At 33.4% G+C, this 18,668-nt stretch overlaps 1 protein-coding gene across 1 annotated transcript; it reads left to right on the plus strand.

Annotated features, from left to right (window-relative positions):
* Positions 1 to 9,463: 9,463 nt before the first annotated feature.
* On the plus strand, positions 9,464 to 18,039 carry LOC133177524 (solute carrier organic anion transporter family member 2B1-like). Its single transcript, XM_061312499.1, has 10 exons — positions 9,464 to 9,681; positions 10,728 to 11,383; positions 12,056 to 12,142; positions 12,429 to 12,629; positions 14,291 to 14,455; positions 14,776 to 14,950; positions 15,169 to 15,319; positions 15,733 to 15,890; positions 16,786 to 16,850; positions 17,156 to 18,039. Exons 2-10 carry the CDS (start codon positions 10,747 to 10,749, stop codon positions 17,482 to 17,484), a joined length of 1,968 nt encoding a protein of 655 aa, XP_061168483.1. The 5' UTR covers positions 9,464 to 9,681; positions 10,728 to 10,746; the 3' UTR covers positions 17,485 to 18,039.
* The last annotated feature ends 629 nt before the right edge of the window (positions 18,040 to 18,668 follow it).

Raw genomic sequence — 18,668 nt, forward strand, 5'->3', positions numbered from 1 at the left:
TTAATAATTTCGTATTTTTCACGTTTAGTTACATAAACAAACAGTCGTTATAGACGTTAACAGGTTGTCGCATTTACACAGATAAAAAGTCGCTTGTAAATGCTTTTACAGAAACCAGTTGTAGCACTTACAAATTGACTAGTTATTATCAAATTCCTAGGAAATTATTTATTCAAAGCCATTTGCTTCCTTAGTATTGAGTAACGTTTAATTAAAATTAGAGTTATCCCCTAACCTGTCAAATTTCATGTAGTCCTCTAGCCCTATATGTGTCATTAGATACGAGTGCGATGTCTTTTATTCAACTATTTTGTCAATTTGCTTACCAAAATGTTTTAATTTGCTATTTCAAAAAACATATTTTAACCAGACAAGTCACAGATGCATATAGTAGCAAGTATACGAAACCAATTTTTTCTCAATTCGCACTTTACCAACAGTGGTAATTATATCAACTCAATTTTTTTTATACATTCAAATTAAATATGCAAAATTGTAAATAACTAGGATTTAGCAGGTCAGTTGAAGTGCTAGTTTTTTTTTCTACTTTTCACATTTTCTTTGTTTTTATGACTTTCTAATCTTTTCTTTGTCCTGAGGAAGGGACAAAGCTCCCGAACACTTGGATATTATTTTTGATTTTGTCGATGGTCATCATTAATGCTTCAAGGCCTCTTTCTTTACTTGTCACTAAAATATTAACAGCAATGAAGGAGGAACTTGAAGAGTACTGTACATACATGTATTATATTAAAGTGGTATAAATCAAATGTGGATACTTAATAACTCATAGGAGCTTTTAGAGAAATTGATATAACAAAATTTCACCAAGAGCAATAACATCAAAACATATGATTTTTTAAACACTTTATACAACCATTCCCCGCGATAAATTAAAGTCCAGGCTTTTTGACATCATAGACATCTGCTTTTGAATAAAAATGGATCTCATAAATTTGATACTTTGTCATTGGTCATTTGAAAAGTTATTGTGTTAAAAGAACATTCTGATTGAACATACAAGTACTCGGAAGGTGATGTCAAAAAGATGTCTGTGGTTTTTTTATTGACAAAATCTATGTAGTTTTTGGAGAGAAATTGCGCCCCGTTATAAGTAGACCAATTTTTGTATTCATATGAAGCAGAATTGATTAAAAAACTCTACATGAAAAGAAGTCTCTTACTGTGACCTTCAATTCAACATTTAGATATATCGACGACGTTTTATCAATTATCAACATTCATTTTCATTCCTACGTTGATTCAATATTATCCCTTTAACTCGAAAAAAAAGATACCACAAAATCTGACACATCTATTTCATGGTAAACTAAAAACAAAACTTTATAATAAACGTGATGATTTTAACTTTTCTATCGTCCCCTTCCTTTACCTATGTATCAATATACCCTTATCAACTGCATTTGCAGTTTATGTCTCCCAGTTGATTCGGTACGTAAGAGCATGCTCTACGTACGAACAATTTTTGAAACGAAGCAAGCTATTGACAAATGGGTTTATGAAACAGGAATATGAACAATCTCGTTTAAAGTCAACATTTCGCAAATTTTGGTGTCGATCCAATGACCTTGTAAGCAAATACAATCTGAAATTATGTCGAATTTTGACTGACGATTTTCATACAAATTGTTTAACAATTATTATTTTCACACTGAATTGTCTACGGATTTTTCCGTTTGTCCGATAATGACAAGGAGCACATGGCTGGTGTAACCGGTCGACAAAGGATGGTTACTCTTCCATTGCACCTGGTCCCACCTCTAATGTTTTTAGAGGTCCGTGTTTGTTCTGTACCAAATTTGTATTATTTCCATGGACTTTAAGCTTGATAACTTTTCGTTATCTTCATATTTCATCGTCGCCCGCGTGGCGCAGTGGTTAGAGTGTCTGCTCTAGAGTCGCAGACTTAGGAGTTGATCCTTACGTCGCGGTTTCGAATCCCACTGCTGGACGTGGAGAACGGTCCTTCGGATGAGACCGTATAAACCGAGGTCCCGTGTCGCAGTAGGTGAAAACTTCTCGAGAGGGACGTTAAACATCAATCAATCAATCAATCAATCAATCAATCACATTTCATCAACGAAGATCCATGTTACGGGTATGTCAGCTCGCTAACTATTAAAACTTCTGAAGATAATGACTCATTGCACAAATATCCTCACAGAAAAAAATCACATTGTAAGGATCCCCCTTCTTTGATTTTACTTTGGATATATTTAAATAATTGGAATAGAACTTTTCAAAATTAAAATACTCTTTTTCGGATTTTATTATTCTCTATCAAAATTTGTTGAAATCATTGCTCATTTACATGTAAATAGAGTGTTGCCCTATATTTGGAGTACGTTTAGAGGGACTGTGCAGTTGCAACCTTCATTTCTTGTGTAACTAATACCTGTTATCTCAGATTGATATGATAAAATCCCCAATATCATATATCTGATGCTTGTGACCTTGAGTTGGGGTGAGGTTTAAATAGGCCTCACCATGTTTAATATATATAAAATTATGTAGGAAAATTAATTTTAAGAGTTGAGTTTCTCAAACCAATACCCAAACCATACCCAAACCAATACACAGACATTCCTTATCGGACCAAATTTATCATATATTGTCCAGATATCCTCTATTCGAATAAATGTTTTAACATTAAAATCCTATTTTCCGGGAATTTTATTATTCTCTATCAAAATTTGATGATATCATTGCTTGTTAACATGTATATAGACTGTTGTCCCATATTAAGAGAGCGTCTAGAGAGATTGCGGTTGCACATCTTCATTTCTTATGTAACTAATACCTGTTATATCAAATTAATAAGTTAAAAGCCTCAATACATGTATAATATATTTGATGCCTGTGACCTTGAGTTGGGGTGAACTTTAAATAGGCCTCACTGTATTTAATATATATGACTATATATAGGTAAAATTGTTTTTAAAAGTAGAGTTTCTCAGACCAATATACAGACATTTCTTATCGGACCAAATTTATCATACGCTGTCCAGATATCCTCTATTCGAATAATTTTACAGGGGGAGGGGGTTGAAAGGTTTACATAATATTTATTTTGTTTGGTAAACAAAAGGAAATGATAGTAAGAACATGTTCTTTAAACTTAGAAGCATTCAGATGTTTTGAAAACTGACATTTTGATAGGAATACTCAAAACACAAGGTTGCTTTACATACATGTATCACTTGAGGGAAGGAATTTGTGTGTTTTTATTACCAGGTCTTTAGAATTTACACATCTACCTAAGATGAAAAAATCTTTTGTCTGCCTTAGATTTTTATCCTAGCTATTTCAAGGTCGTCAAATATATCTTGAGTTTTATCACATTAGAAGTGGAAGGATTTTGTGAAGTAAAATGAAAATGTTTCATTCCTCTTAATTGCCCAATGTTTGCTGAGCAGTAAAAGTATCAAAACAAACTATAACTGAATACCCTTAAAATAAATTCACGTGAACGTGTATCATTTTAAAGAATCAAGTTGTGATTCATTTGCAGAAGTACAGTTTTATCCTCTTTTTTTTTTTTTTTTTTTTTTTTTTTTTTTTTTTTTGATTTTTTTTTCTTATGATGTATAATTATATGCTAAAGGGAGTTTATAGAATTGGAATGAATAACGAAATAAAACAAAATCGAAAGCTGAGTTGGGATGGGGTTAAATACACTAGAAAAGTCAGATTACGGTACTTGCTTAAACTATTGAAAAAGCCTGAATCAAGAAAATTCCATCGTCTGCAAGCAGTGCCTGGAGGAAACGTCGTATGAAAAACCTCAAAAAACCGCAAGGGTGGGGTGGGGGAGGAAAATATACCAGTAAACAAAAGTAAATCAGTATAAAACACTCAGAAAACACAAATCGTACAAAGCGAATAGACAGCATTGTAACGTCAAACTTGGCACGGATTCAAATCACAACCTAGTTCACTGTCTAAAGCGTTTGCAAAAGATCCAATTTTACACCTGTTTTGGAAACGTAAAGAATAAAACATGATTTGGTTTTCTATATTTTATTCGTATATCTATTTTCATGAATTTTAATTAATAACATTTTTTTTTTAAAATGTTAAAATGTTATTTATACTGTAATTTCAGTGATTTCTCTCCTCCATAGCACCTCATCCCACCTATAAATTTCAGCATTTGACTCAATGATAAATTGTATTTGCTGACAAGGTCATTGTATCGACCATAGAGCTTACGAAATGATGACTTTAAACGAGACAGCTGATATTCTTGTTTCATCAACTTGTTTGTCAATAATTTACCTCGTTTTAGAAATTGTCCATACGTAGAGCATGCTCTTGCGTATCGAATCAACTGAGAGATATATACCCCGTATGCAGGTGATGAAGGTATATTGCTGCATAAGTAAGGGAAGTTGACGATTGAAAAGTTAAAGTCATCACGTTTATCATAAAGCTTGGTTGTTAGATTACCATTAACGTCTTTTTCAAGTAAAATATCCAAATATGAAACAAATGTGTCAGACTCTGTGGTATCTTTTATCTCAAGTTCACAAGGATATATCGTATCGACATAAGAATGGAAATAGCCATTGTTAATTGACAATACGTCGTCGATATATCTAAATGTCGAGTTGAAGGCCACAGCAAGTGTTTTCTTCTTTTCACGTACAAGATTTTGGACAATTTTTGCTTCATATGAATACAAAAAAGGTCTGCTAATAATGGGGCGCAATTGGAACCCATGGGAATTCCAATAGATTGTTGGAAGATCTGGTCTCCAAAAACCACATAAATATTGTCATTCAGAAACTCAAGCATCTTTTTAATGTCAACTTCAGAGTACTTGTGTGTACAATCAGAATGTTTTATAACAAAATAATTTTGCAAATGATCAATGACAAGGTAATTAAATTTACGAGTTCCATTTTTATTGAAAAAGCAGCTGTCAATGATATCAAAAAGCTTGAACTTTAATTTATCGTGGGGAATGGTTGTGTATAAAGTTGAAAAGTCGTTAGTTTTTAAGCTGTTGATTTTGGTAAAATCTTGTGATTTCAAATTTTCCAAAAGTTCCTTGGAATTTTTAAGTATCCACCTCTAATTTACACCACTTCTCGAATATATTGTTGCACAGTACTCTTGAAGTTTCTCCTTCACTACTGTTAATATCTTAGTGAGGAGTAAAGAAAGAGGCTTGGTTGAACATTTACTGGAACCCGCTATGTATCTTTCTTTGTAAGGATTTTTACGAAGTTTCGGAATCCAATATAAATATGGTAATTCAAATTCATTTTGGTTGTTTGGAATATCAAAAATATTCAAAACTGACATATGATTTTGAAGAATTTCTTCCTTAGAATGGGAAATATGAGTATAAGTTGGATTACCACTTGTAGAATTAAATCCAAGTTCCTCTAAAATACATTTAATAAAATGAGCCTTACAAACAAAGACAATGTTGTTACCTGCTTTGTCAGCAGGGACCAGTACGTACTGATCATGTAATCTATCTAATTCTTTTTTCACTTCTGGATTATTGAATACAGAAGGATAGATGGTTCTCATATTATATATAGGACCAATGTCTAATTTGGCCACATTTGAAGCAAAAATCTTGCTGTTTTCTATGACAGTCTGGCGCCAGTATCTTACTCTGCAGATAAAGCAGAAGTCGATCTCCTTGTCATCATTGGACCAGATACCTTGGGCTGTTCTGCTATTTTGGTTTGTAATTATCTCTATTTCGAATAAATGCTTTTCACTTTCACATCCACTTTGGCCAGCCCTTCCTCTGATTACATCGCATCATATATCATGCTATTGTGTCATACACTATATCATGAGTGTATCCTACGGTATTGAGCGTGTATCACATCCCATTGTGTATCATGTTATGCGGTTACTGTAACACTTTTTAAGACTCATTTTTCTTTTTTTCAAACAGTAAAAGTGCAGCAGATGTAAAAAGGGGTAAAATCTTTATTCCTATTTTGCTTGACCAATAAAACTTTACTTTTCTGAAGGGATTATAGGGTCGTAACAGTCTTAAACGTGTGGAACAGCAAGGTCTCTTGTTTTTTTTTTTCTTCTTAGCCATTTCTGGTCAAATAAGTCTCTTTTCAAAGGGCACCCCCTTTTATGCCCTTTTTCTCATGGAGGTGGAGCATATATACATGCCATATTTGGATTTTGTTTGTCTCTATTTTTCATGGTGGACTACATTTCTGAACACCATTCATCGATATTCATATGTCATTCCTTTAGGGGTGCATTACAAAGAGAAGCTGCAAGGTCTGCAAGCGTGCTAATCCTGAAAGTTTAGAAACATGGATGGGTTATTAAATTCCTCGATGTGGTGGAGTCTATATTCCGACATTGACAGGAGTATCACTTTTAAATTTCTAAAAAATTATATATCAGTTTTAAATATTTTAAATATTCCCACGAATCAAAATGAATTTGAATTAACATACCTATAATTGACTGCTAAACTTTACAAAAATCCTTACAAAAATACACAGCGGGTTCCAGTAAATTAATGTTCTACCAAGCCTCTTTCTGTGCTCCTCACTAAAGTATTAACAGAGTGAAGGAGAAACTTCAGGAGTACTGTACAACAATATATTTGAGAAGTGGTGTAAATCAGATTTGGATACTTAAATACTCCAAAAACTTTTAGAAAATTTGAAATCACAGCATTTTATCAAAATCAATAAAATGAAAACGTATTACTTTTCAATACTTCATAAAACCATTCTCCACAAAAGAATGAAAGTCCAGGCTTTTTGATATTATAGACTCCTACTTTTTCAATAAAAACAATGGAACTCGTAAATTTACCAACCTAGGCATTGATCATTTTTCAAAATTATTTTATTAAAAATTGTACACACAAGTACTCTGATGTTGATATTAAAAAGATGTCTGAGTTTCTGATTGACAATATCTATGTAGTTTTCTTAGATCAAATCTTCCAGCAATCTGTCAGAATTCCCATGGGACCTATTGTGCCCTGTTATAAGCCGACCGATTTTTGTATTCATATTAAGCAGAATTTATTCAAAAACTTATACATGAGAAGAAGAAGACACTTGATGTGGCCATCAACTCGACATCAAGATATATCGACCAAGTATGATCAATTACCAATAGATACTTCCATTCATATGTCGACTCGATATATCCCACTTGAAATGATACCATGGAGACTGACACATCTATTTCATATTTAGATATGTTACCAGAAAAAGACATAAATGGTAACACAACAGCAAACCTTTTTGATAAATGTGATGACTTAAATATTTCTATCGTCAGCTTCCCTAACTTATGTAGCAATATACCCTCATCACCATATGGGGTTTATGTCTCCCATTTCATATGATACGCAAGAGCATACCCTACGTACGAACAATTTCTAAAACGAGACAAGCTATTGAAAAATACGTTTTTGAAACAAGGAAACAACAGTCATCATTTAGTCATCATTTAGCAATTTCTGTGGTCAAAACAATGACCCTGTCAGCAAATACAATCTATCATTAAGTGGAATGCTGACTGACGTTTTTCATACTAATTGTTAGACCATTATTGAAACACTGAATTGTCTACGGATTTTTCCATTTGTCCGATCATGACAATGAGCACACGGTGGGTCACCGGTCGAAAGGGGGATGCTTACTCCTCCGCGGCACCTGATCCCATCCCTGATGTTTTTAGAGGTCCGTGTTTGCTCTGCTCCCGATTTGTTTTGTTTCAATGGACTTTTGAGATTGATTACTGTTTGTTATCTTCATATTCCATGTTAAAGTTTTTCATAAGAGTGTAGAGGTCAATATTGACAGGGAATGATCTGACAGCCAACTGAGCTCGAAGTTCTAGGAATACACTATCCATCCAGATTTTTACGTCACAATGCACAAGTTCCTTCTGCCTAGGCCGTGTTTTGAATTCATGCTAAGCTTCACATCACAATACTCTGTAATCAAAGGGATTTTCTTTTTTAATGGTAAATTTTCCTCCCCCGGTTTTTCCAGGTTATGCACACGACACTCCTCAACCGTTGTTTGCAGACGATAGGTTTTTCCTGATTCAGCCTTTTGTCAATAGTCTTTGGAAGGTAATCTGGTTTTCTAATTGTACTCAAACTATCAGATACTCCAATTATTGGTTTTTCCACAAATGACCTTAAAGGGTACACTCCGTTGACCCATCAGCAAAGCTGCTTATACTATTTACAAGATCTCCTCAAAGAAAGTAGTGTGTATGTTTAAGATATGATTGCAACTCTATATGAAATTCCGGGTTATAATTACAATACTAAAAACAATAAAAAAAACATAGTTAGTAGAACTAGAAATCTAGAGAGACACAACAATATCTTCTCTTCACATTTATTTTGCTTGCACATTAGGATGTCTTTGAGAATCATCTGCATGAACACGTGACATAAATCTGAGGAATCGGACAAAATATACGTAAAATATACGTAAGTGATAACACTTTCCTCTCCTGATTCTTTTAACCAAGAGGTAACTTATTTTGATCAAACAAATAGCATTGAAAATTATACTGTGACTTTTTTGTTCATATCAGCTACCATTTTTCTAAAACAAAATGGTTTACAATGTATACTACATGTATTTCCACTTTTAAATAAAAATATCTGTGTGTTGTTTAAGATTCTTTCTTGTGGAAACTTTTAAATAAATAAAAAAATAATGAACAATTAACAAGCTCAAAGATTATTGAAACAATACAAGTTGGGAAAAGAGCAAACATGGTCCTCTATGAAACATCATACCTAGGATCAGGTGCCATGGAGGAGTAAGCAGCCTTTGTCGACCGGTCAGACCCGCCGTGTGCTACTTGTCATGATCGGGCAAACAGAGTAATCCGTAGAAATTCAGTATGAAAATAATGGCCTAACTATCTGTATCAAAAAGTCAGTCAACATTAGATTTAACGATAGATTGTTTTTGTTAACAAATGTATCGACAATTGGATTTGCGAATTGTTGACATTAAAAGAGACTGTTGATGTCCTTGTATCATCAACTTATATGTCAATGTTTTAGAAATTTTTCGTACATAGAGCATGCTCGTGCGTATCGAATCAATTGGGAGTAATAAACTCTATTTACAGGTTATATGTTAAACGTTTTTGAATCGAAAATGATGCATTGCATCAATTTTGTCTTGTATGTGGCAGTGTTGTGTGCAGGGATAAGAACAAATCCCCATTTTGCTCCATACCGTCTCACTTTCCCTCCATGATTTAACAACACCCATAACGTCCCGATTCAGAAATGAGGTATACGTAGAATTGTTAAAAAATTAACATAAAACCATTATCAACTTAAATCATTATATGCTATTTACCTCACAGGTAATTCTAGATTCATTCACAGCTAACTGCAACTTTTAAACTCCTGTCGATTACCTGTCCACAGGTAGAGGACATATGGATATAGGCGAGGAAATTCAATGTTTGCAAAGAATTATTAATTAAAAGTTATCTTAAATGTTTAGATTCCTTGTCTGTGAGTAGGAAAAGTTGTTTGTGATTGGTTTTGCTACATATATTGTTAATGTCGGACAGCAAAACTATAAAACTGTTGTCTTCGGAAAAAAAGTTCATACATAATTAAGAAGAGGATTCCTTGATTTTTTCGAAAAAAAGGTAATTCGATTTGAAATTACATTTTGTATGAATTTTCTATTTTTTTTTTACACTTACCCCCAGTTCCATTGTCATTAAAGCTATACGATAAAACGTTTCACCCAGGGGGTGGGGGATTTCACCGATAGTTAACAATAGTCAACAGTTTCCATCATAAATTATATTTTCTTACAACATAAAAATTAAATAGAAAAATGAAATGAGAAAAGTAAGTATCTATAAGCGAAAATCGTATTTGGATGATAGTAGGGGTGAGGTCCGGAGGAAAATTCGTTACGAACACTGGGTCTCTGTAGATCTTAAGAATGTTCACTATAGTTAGGGTCTATAGCCACTTCTTATAGCCATAAGTCTTAAATACATAATTCCCCAGTTTTGAAATTATATCTTACAGTTTAGCGAGTGTTTCAACTATGATACCTTTGATAAATCTCACTGGTATCATAATATTCTTAAGATATGGAAAAAACTGTGTAAACAAACAAGAGGTTCTCTACATGTATACATCCTGGTATATCGTTTCTTACCGAAGTTCATTTAAGATGTAGTCAGGTAGATGTAAGTATATATATATATATATATTTCAAACCACCGTTTTTCATAGCACATAGACATTCCTTCCCTCTGCAATGTGAAATAGGACGTTTTGACTTTGACAAATGATTTCTTTCATATGACAGCGACATTTTTTTCCTCTGCAATGTGAAATAGGAGGTTTTGACAAAGAATTGTGTCTATTAGCCAGATTATCATTTTTTTAAAAAATGTGTATATCAAGACAATAGTTCTGAAATCCCTTCAGTGTATCAATTAAGTTGCTGATGGGTGTTTGATTTTCTTTTAAATGCGGATTAATCTTTCGAAAATAATCTTTCAAAAATAGCACCCCTACCTAAATCTATTTTAAGATAAGTACATGCTTGAAGTTTGAAGGTCCAACATCAGAAAAAGAAAAGATCTTCGTCGAATAAAATACTGAAACGTTTAATAATATGCAATTGTGTATAATCATATGTTTTTAATCCCAACATTTATATTTATTTCAGACACCTTGTTTCTGGAACGATGTCTGCGGACACTGATGAGCAGTGTGGGGCGGGTTGTTTCAGACCCTCCTTCCTACAGCGCTGCGCGAGGGTCGGGGTTTTTGTGGCTCTCTATAGCCCAGCCTCTCTCTTTACCTCTGCCATTTCCGTGTATATGTCCTCCCAAATCACCACCCTAGAGAAACAGTTTGGCTTCAGCAGCGCACAAAGCGGATTCCTAATGAGCTGTAACGACATCGGTTTTCTACTAACAACGATTTTTATTGCCCATCTTGCAAGAAATGTCCATATTCCAAGATCCCTTTTCTATTCCACATTTTTGTTCGGACTTTCCGGGATCTTCTGCTCTCTGGCATATTTTCTTGCACCTGACAATCATAATGAAGAAAATATGGTTTCAAATTCGTCATCTGCAAAAACAGATTTGTTTAAAAATTTCCACCATCAGCTGTGCTCGCAAGTAAACGACACTCCTTCTGAGAGTTGTGGTCCCAAAATGGTCAAGACCGGTGCACCAACAGAGTTTACTACTATTGCTATCGTCATCATTGCTGTAGGGATGATGGTACAGGGGTTTGGGAAAGCCCCCAGACAACCCTACATCGTCACTTACATAGACGATAATGCACCCAAACGGAAGACCGCATGCTATATAGGTAAATTGATATTACTTTGGTTTTCTAAAAATATAGAAGGTCTTTTCTTTTCTCATGAATCCGACGCCATAAATAAAATAATATGTAGCCATAACTCCTTGATACTTTTAACAAATTATATATTAATTCAGTAATCTGGCTCAAGGGAATATCTATTTGAAGCAACACCTTATTGTCATTGCGTTTTTTTTCTTCATGGCCACGATATAAAAGAAAAGAAAAATCTCAAATCATGTCCATTCACTGTTTATAGACATGTAAATATTTATAAATTATTTAAATAAATATTGTAGCATTATAGGTTATATCTTTGATATATCTTTGGAACGGTTTATGCATCTCCACAGGGAAATCAATTCAAGTCCTCACAATAGAGGGATTAGAAAAATAAGTTAATATTTCTTTATCAGACTCTTAATTAATTTTTTCAGCTCACAAAGCGGTATATATACGTGTGGCATGTGGGAAAATTTGTTTTTTAAAGTATATAAATAATTTTTTGTTTGTTTATTTGTTTTTTAATGCCATTTCCCCTCAACTTACCTTAATCATATCTGTCTGTAGTATTAATTTAGGAATTTTTGTGTTTAAATTCTGCATATACTACTTATATACAATGTATCACAGTTTCCATGTATGTTCTATGCCTGTAAAAAGCATCCTTCTTTCTAGGTATAATCATGGCGGTGGGAATTTTTGGCCCCGGTATGGGCTTTGGTCTGGGCGCTCTTTTTAGTCGCATGTATGTGACACTGGAAGGTAAGGATAAGCTAGGATAATTTTTAGATTTGTTTTCATATTCATAAATATTTCGAAAAGACGAGCGATGAAAATAGTAAAATTAATTATATGACTAGAGTTGTCTTAGTCGCTTGGGTTAATATCAGGTGTCTTGAATTGCTAAATCCTCATACTACAATTAACAAAAATAAAAAAAAAATGTTCATTACAAAAGCACAAAAGGTACAGATGATCATTCGAAATTCGTAGCGATTTATACATTTCTTTTCGTTTTGATAATCATGAAACCTGTCATGGTTTACAGAGGTTCAGATCAGTGTACGGGATCCTCGGTGGATTGGGGCGTGGTGGCTGGGGTTCATAGTGTTTGGGGCGCTAGCTGTTATCGTGTCCATTCCTTTAATGTGTTTCCCGAAAAGGATGCCAGGAAGAAAAAAGAAGGCGGTACCCAAGAAAGCAAAGGCTGAGGCATCCACAAAAAGTGGAGTAAAGGAGGGGACCAAGGGTAATACGTAGCTGTAGTTAGGAAACTGGTCAAAATTTACCGAAGCATTTGACCGCTGCAAACTGATTAATTCATGTAAAAAATCTGAAAACCCCATGATATTATGTTTGAATAAAAACCATTCGTATCATGTTCTCTACTCCGCAAAAAAGTTGGTGTCCCAAGCTATTTACACGCCTCACATAGAGCATAAACCTGAATTTTCTATGAAAATCGAATACAGTCTATTGAATCTATTCATACTAACAATTTACAATTGTCAAACTCTGAAAAGCCCCAAAAATCATACTTTAGTATAATACATGTACATATATGCATTGAAGTTATATATATATTATATATATATATATATATATATATATATATATATATATATATATATATATATATATATATATATATATATATATATATATATATATATATATATATATATATATTGCATATATATACATGGGGCCAAGTAAATGTCTAATAATAACTAAGCTACATTAAACAAGGGGGCCATGAAATCAAGTTAGGACATGCAGTGTATATTCATTTGCACAAGAAGATATAAAGGGTGTTTTTTATATACTAATAATATCAAATAGATAAATTGTGAAATCTGTGTGTTGGATTTTTCCAAGTTTGTTGTACTTTTGAATATTTTTTCGTTGATTAATCTTTTTGTTTTCATTGAAAAAAGTTAATGTCCCATGCTCATTAACCGACGAAAAAAGCCACAGCCCCATTACTTAAAGGCATAAAAATGGTTTTTGTCCCCAGTGCAATTTGCACCGGTCCCATACTTTGCTAAATTTTGAAGAGACCTTTGTAGATTTTTGTCTTGTCAGTCAGAAAAAAAAGCAAATCACATGGAAGATAAAACGGATTTCAGATCAATTACTTATGACCATAAAATTATTTCGGGACTGCCAGACCTACGCAGACACCTTTGTGCCCCTGTAGTAGACTTGCAGTAAAAAGTTATTCTACTATGATTCATTATACATGTTAAAAAACATTAATAGACTATAAGAAGGATGTTGTAAATTAATAGAGAGATTGAGATTTCGTACCTGTACGGTTACATACGTCAAGTAGGATTATCCTACAAAAACTGATGGCGTAATACACGAGAATTCTTTAAAATTTTAGCGATGACATGTTTTTTTTCACGCGTTCCGGCAACCTGTAGAGTGGCATCTACACGTAGGTGTAAACTTGTAATTTTTATAATAAAAATAGGTCGTCAATTTATGTGTGAAAATGTGATTGTTATACACGATTCACTTTCATTATTAGTTATTAATATTCATTATTTATTATGAAATTATTGTTTCATTAGCACTTATTTTAACCATGTTTTATTTACTAACTAAATTTAAGTAAAACTGATGTCACAAAACTCCAATAGAAAAAAATAATTGAAACAGAGTCATCGATCGCAACGTACTCATTTATGTCACACGTCATTAAAATCTCTACAGACAACTGACAAAAATGTGTAAGTATACGTATAAAGTATATATACACGTACATATATATATACGTACAAATTTAAGATCTCAACTTTTCTAATATCAGGGATGAACAAAACAAATTAAAGAACTGTTGATAACTTTGCATTAGCAGAGTAACTATATATATTATTTGTATTCATTATTATTATTATTCAGATCTGATACGGAAGATAATCCGGATCCTATCAAACGCCCGGTTTATGCTGTATCTGATTGCTAAGTGCCTGGTTCTATTTCTTGTCGCGAGTTCCGTTGCCTTCACGCCAAAATACTTGGAGACTCAGTTTTTTGTTCCAGCGTATAAAGCCAATGCTTTATTAGGTAATTGCCAGATTTAGAAAATCATTTTACAGAAAAACTCACAATTAAGATTGAAATTAAATGCTTATTTCTGTTCCTATAAATATTCTCAAACATTTACTCAAGACTTGAAAATTTTGAAGTTATGCCGAACATTTTATATTTTGTTCGCTATTTTAATCTCAAATTATATATATCAAAGGCACTTGTTTCTATACTAAGGGGGAACACATTTATGCCAGAAATAAGTGCCTTTGTTATATACGTATTTTTATTTCCTAATTTGAGGAAAAGTAAAGGTACTTCTGTCCACCTGTTTTATTTTCTCTCCTTTCTTTCAGGTGTGATGGTAATTGTGTCCACGAGTTTGGGGACATTAGTTGGGGGTATTTGGACCACGTTTAAGAAGCTCCACCCATATACATGCATCAAGCTGGTGGGAGCCATTAATCTGTTCTCCATCGTCATCATCGGACTGGGATTTATTCTTGGATGTCAAAACCCTCCCATCACTGGGTACGTACATGTCTTTTCCATAAAAGAAATAAATAAATGCAATCAACTATTGATCATTCATCCTTTTCGCTAATTGCTTTAAAAATCTGACAAAGCCAATATGAATTTTTTATATTTGAGAAAGAGAGATTTTCAAACAGTCAATTGCTTTTTTAGTAAAATATATAATATTTTTTGTTGGGTAAATTATCACTGAAGTAGACATTATCGTGTTATAGGCTGGACACTGCAGTAACTAATTCCAGTTGTTTGAATGTCTGTAACTGTGACAGTACGGAATACCTTCCCGTCTGCGGTTCGGATAATATTAATTACCTGACGCCCTGTCACGCTGGATGCGTAAAGAGTATTCAAGGACCAGAGGGCTTTGTAGGTCTTTGTAGGTCTTTCGAATAAACTAAAATAACGATGTATACAAAATAAGGAATGTAAGACAAAATATACTGTAAAGTGTTGTCAATTCTTACGGTTTTGGAAACTCAAAATCGAAAAGATTTTTCCACAATGGAAAGGACTTTCAGGTCAAAAAATATCGACAACGGAGGGGGTGGTGGTGGGTGAGACCCCATTACATAATTTCGCTAGATAAACCCTTGAAAAGTGCTTCTTAAATTTTAAAAATCTATCAAAAAGTGAACAGTGTGTAGATGGCTATTTTTTTAGAAATAGAAATGCTGAATTATTGACTATATATTTTTTTCTTCAAAGGTTTGAATCACATTCATATAGAGTCACTACCTTAAAACCCTTAATTAATTGGATCCTAATACGTTTAATTTTAGACCTACACGAACTGCACCTGCATCGAGGGAGGGGGTACAGCGACCCCCGGGCTGTGTAAGACGGACTGTGAAATGTTTTGGCCTTATCTGATTGTCAACACGCTCTCCTCATTAATAATCTCTATCAGCATTATTCCTGGTTATATGTTCAGTGTCAGGTGAGTTTATCTTCTCACAAAGTGAAAAATCTCCTCTTTCACTGTACAGCAAAACCCGTTTGTAACGATCTGTCACTATCATTGTACGGTATAACGCAATTGAACCGAACCGTCACTGTCAGTGTATGCAATAAAACTCAATTATAATGAACCGTAACTTAAGAGTAAGTTTTGAACAATTTGTTCACCACATTTAGAGCACAGTAAAACCAAAACGTCCGGGATATTCAAAATCTCCTCCTGTAATGGGCAAGACTTTAATATGCTGTAAATCACGATTGTTTTGACCGTCATTGTCATTGGGTAAGACTGTCACTTTACTGTAAATCACGACTGTTGTAACCGTCATTGTCACTGTGTAAGACTGTCACTTTACTGTAAATCACGATTGTCGTGACCGTCATTGTCATTGGGTAAGACTGTCACTTTACTGTAAATTACGACTGTTGTGACCGTCATTGTCATTGGATAAGACTGTCACTGTACTGTAAATCACGATTGTTGTGACCGTCATTGTCATTGGGTAAGACTGTCACTTTACTGTAAATCACGATTGCTGTGACCGTCATTGTCACTGTGTAAGACTGTCACTTTACTGTAAATCACGATTGCTGTGATCGTCATTGTCACTGTGTAAGACTGTCACTTTACTGTAAATTACGATTGTTATGACCGTCATTGTTACTAGGTAAGATTTGACTAATTATAGCACTATTTTCATGTTTAAGAAATGTTTAAAAATGCATGTATACATTTATATTTCTTCTTTTTTCTGTTGAATTTGTTCGCCATTATCTTGAAAAAAATTCTATGTCTTGAAATTCAACCATCCGAACTAAGACATTGTTTTTCGGGTGTAAAATACATGTAATTTTCTTTTCCTGGCTTGGTACAGGTGCGTGTCTGATGAGGATAAATCGGTCGCCGTGGGTGTGTCCTCTTTTTTTCAGACAGCTTTTGGTAAACTCTTCTTCGTTACTTCGTCAAAAATAAAGACAAACGTAAAACTGAAATTTATGTTATCTGAAATAATGCCTGTACATGTATACACATGTACATGTACAATGTAGGTAATAAATTTTCAGGAATTTGAAACAAAGTACAAGAAAATTCGTTGTTTTAAAAAAAACATTTTTCATTTTTCACGTATGTTTTTCTGTTTAAATAACAATTTCAGATAATTCATGAATAATTGTTTAAGAAAGCAAAACTATTTTGATATTTCGCCATTAAAATATATGTTCTCGCATCCCATTTCATTTAAGGATGGATGATAGGACCAGTGATAACTGGTAAAATCATCGACACCTGCTGCAAACTCTGGAGCTCAAGTTGTTATGGAAAGGGCGCATGCGCATTATACGACATAGAAGATTTTCGCTTTAAAAGGTACACTGTAGAAATCATCACTAAGTGTGTGGTGGTTGTGCTTTATGGAATTATTATATGGATTTCTAGAAACCGAACAGACTGGAGTACGGAAGATGAAGAGAAAAATGACCTTCCAGAGAAAGAGGAATTGATGGTCAGGTCAGACAAAACGAAAGCGGAATTCGAAATAAGTGATCCCATCGTGAAAAGCAAAAAATCATAATTTGGCTTGTATAGGAAGTCTCGTGTTTTACATATTTCATTTTTATTATTGAAAATACATCCACATGTAAACATTGTAGGAGAATGACCTTATAAGTGAGCTAGAGATGAGATTACTAGACTTGTAGGGAAAAATAGTTTGGAGTATATTTAAGATATAAATACTTTTGCATTTACATAATAATAAAACTAAAAAAAAAAAGAATTAAATGTATGAATATGTAACTCCTAGAAACTTGGTGTATATGGAGAAAACATTTTATTCTTCGAGATTCGGTAATAATAGAGTACGCAATCGATATCCAGTATAATTAATGACATGTTTAAGGAATTGAATGCATATTATTTTGTCATGCAATGTTACAGAATCTTTGTTTATTTACATAATAATGCACATGCTGTATTTCTGTACTTTTAAATACATACCACGATCAAATTGTCTTACCTTCCAGATGATTAACATTGCTTTTTTTTTTTTTTTTTTTAACAATATTTCTTTTAATGGAAATCAGTTAGGAAATTTTAATTGTGAAAAATGTAAAAACAGACTCTTGAAAATGTTCCAAGAAACTTAAACAAAACTTCATATATTTCTAAAACGTTTAAAATACATGTATTAGATTGAACTGTAAAGTTACATTTTCCAACTTTTCACCACATAAAAGTGGTTTGTTCAAAAATAAAGTTGTTTAACTAAAAAGGTATCGCTTCTTTTTGATGGATGCACCTATTCAAGCAAAGATATTTGAATTTTGGAAGAATGAAATAGTGTTATTTATCCTTCAAAAGGAATATTTTCACATAAAAAACAATAATAAAACATTTCATTACATTTTTAACAGTGAAATACTGATTGAATAAAAGTGATCTTTGTAAAGGCCTTTCATTTTCTTTATGTTGTGCTATTTCTCTTTTCCTTTGTGGATAAATAATACTGTCTTATTCTTTTCCCCTTCTTTTTAGTCTTCAAACACTTGTATTATTTTCCGTTATTCCCCGGTCATGACAAGGATCACACTTTCGGCAGTGGATGCTCACTCCTCCATGGCACCTGATACCACCTCTGATGTTTTGGAGGTCCGAGTTTGCCCTGCACCTATTTTGTAATGTTTAATGGACTTCTGAGCTTGAATACTGTTCGTTATCTCCATATATTTCATTTAAGAGTGTCGAGATCCATATTGA

The sequence above is a fragment of the Saccostrea echinata genome, unplaced genomic scaffold (genome assembly GCF_033153115.1).
Source record: "Saccostrea echinata isolate AGI-Se365-2 ecotype Australia unplaced genomic scaffold, CSIRO_AGI_Sech_v1 ptg000002l, whole genome shotgun sequence".
In the NCBI taxonomy this organism is placed as follows: Eukaryota; Metazoa; Mollusca; class Bivalvia; order Ostreida; family Ostreidae; genus Saccostrea; species Saccostrea echinata.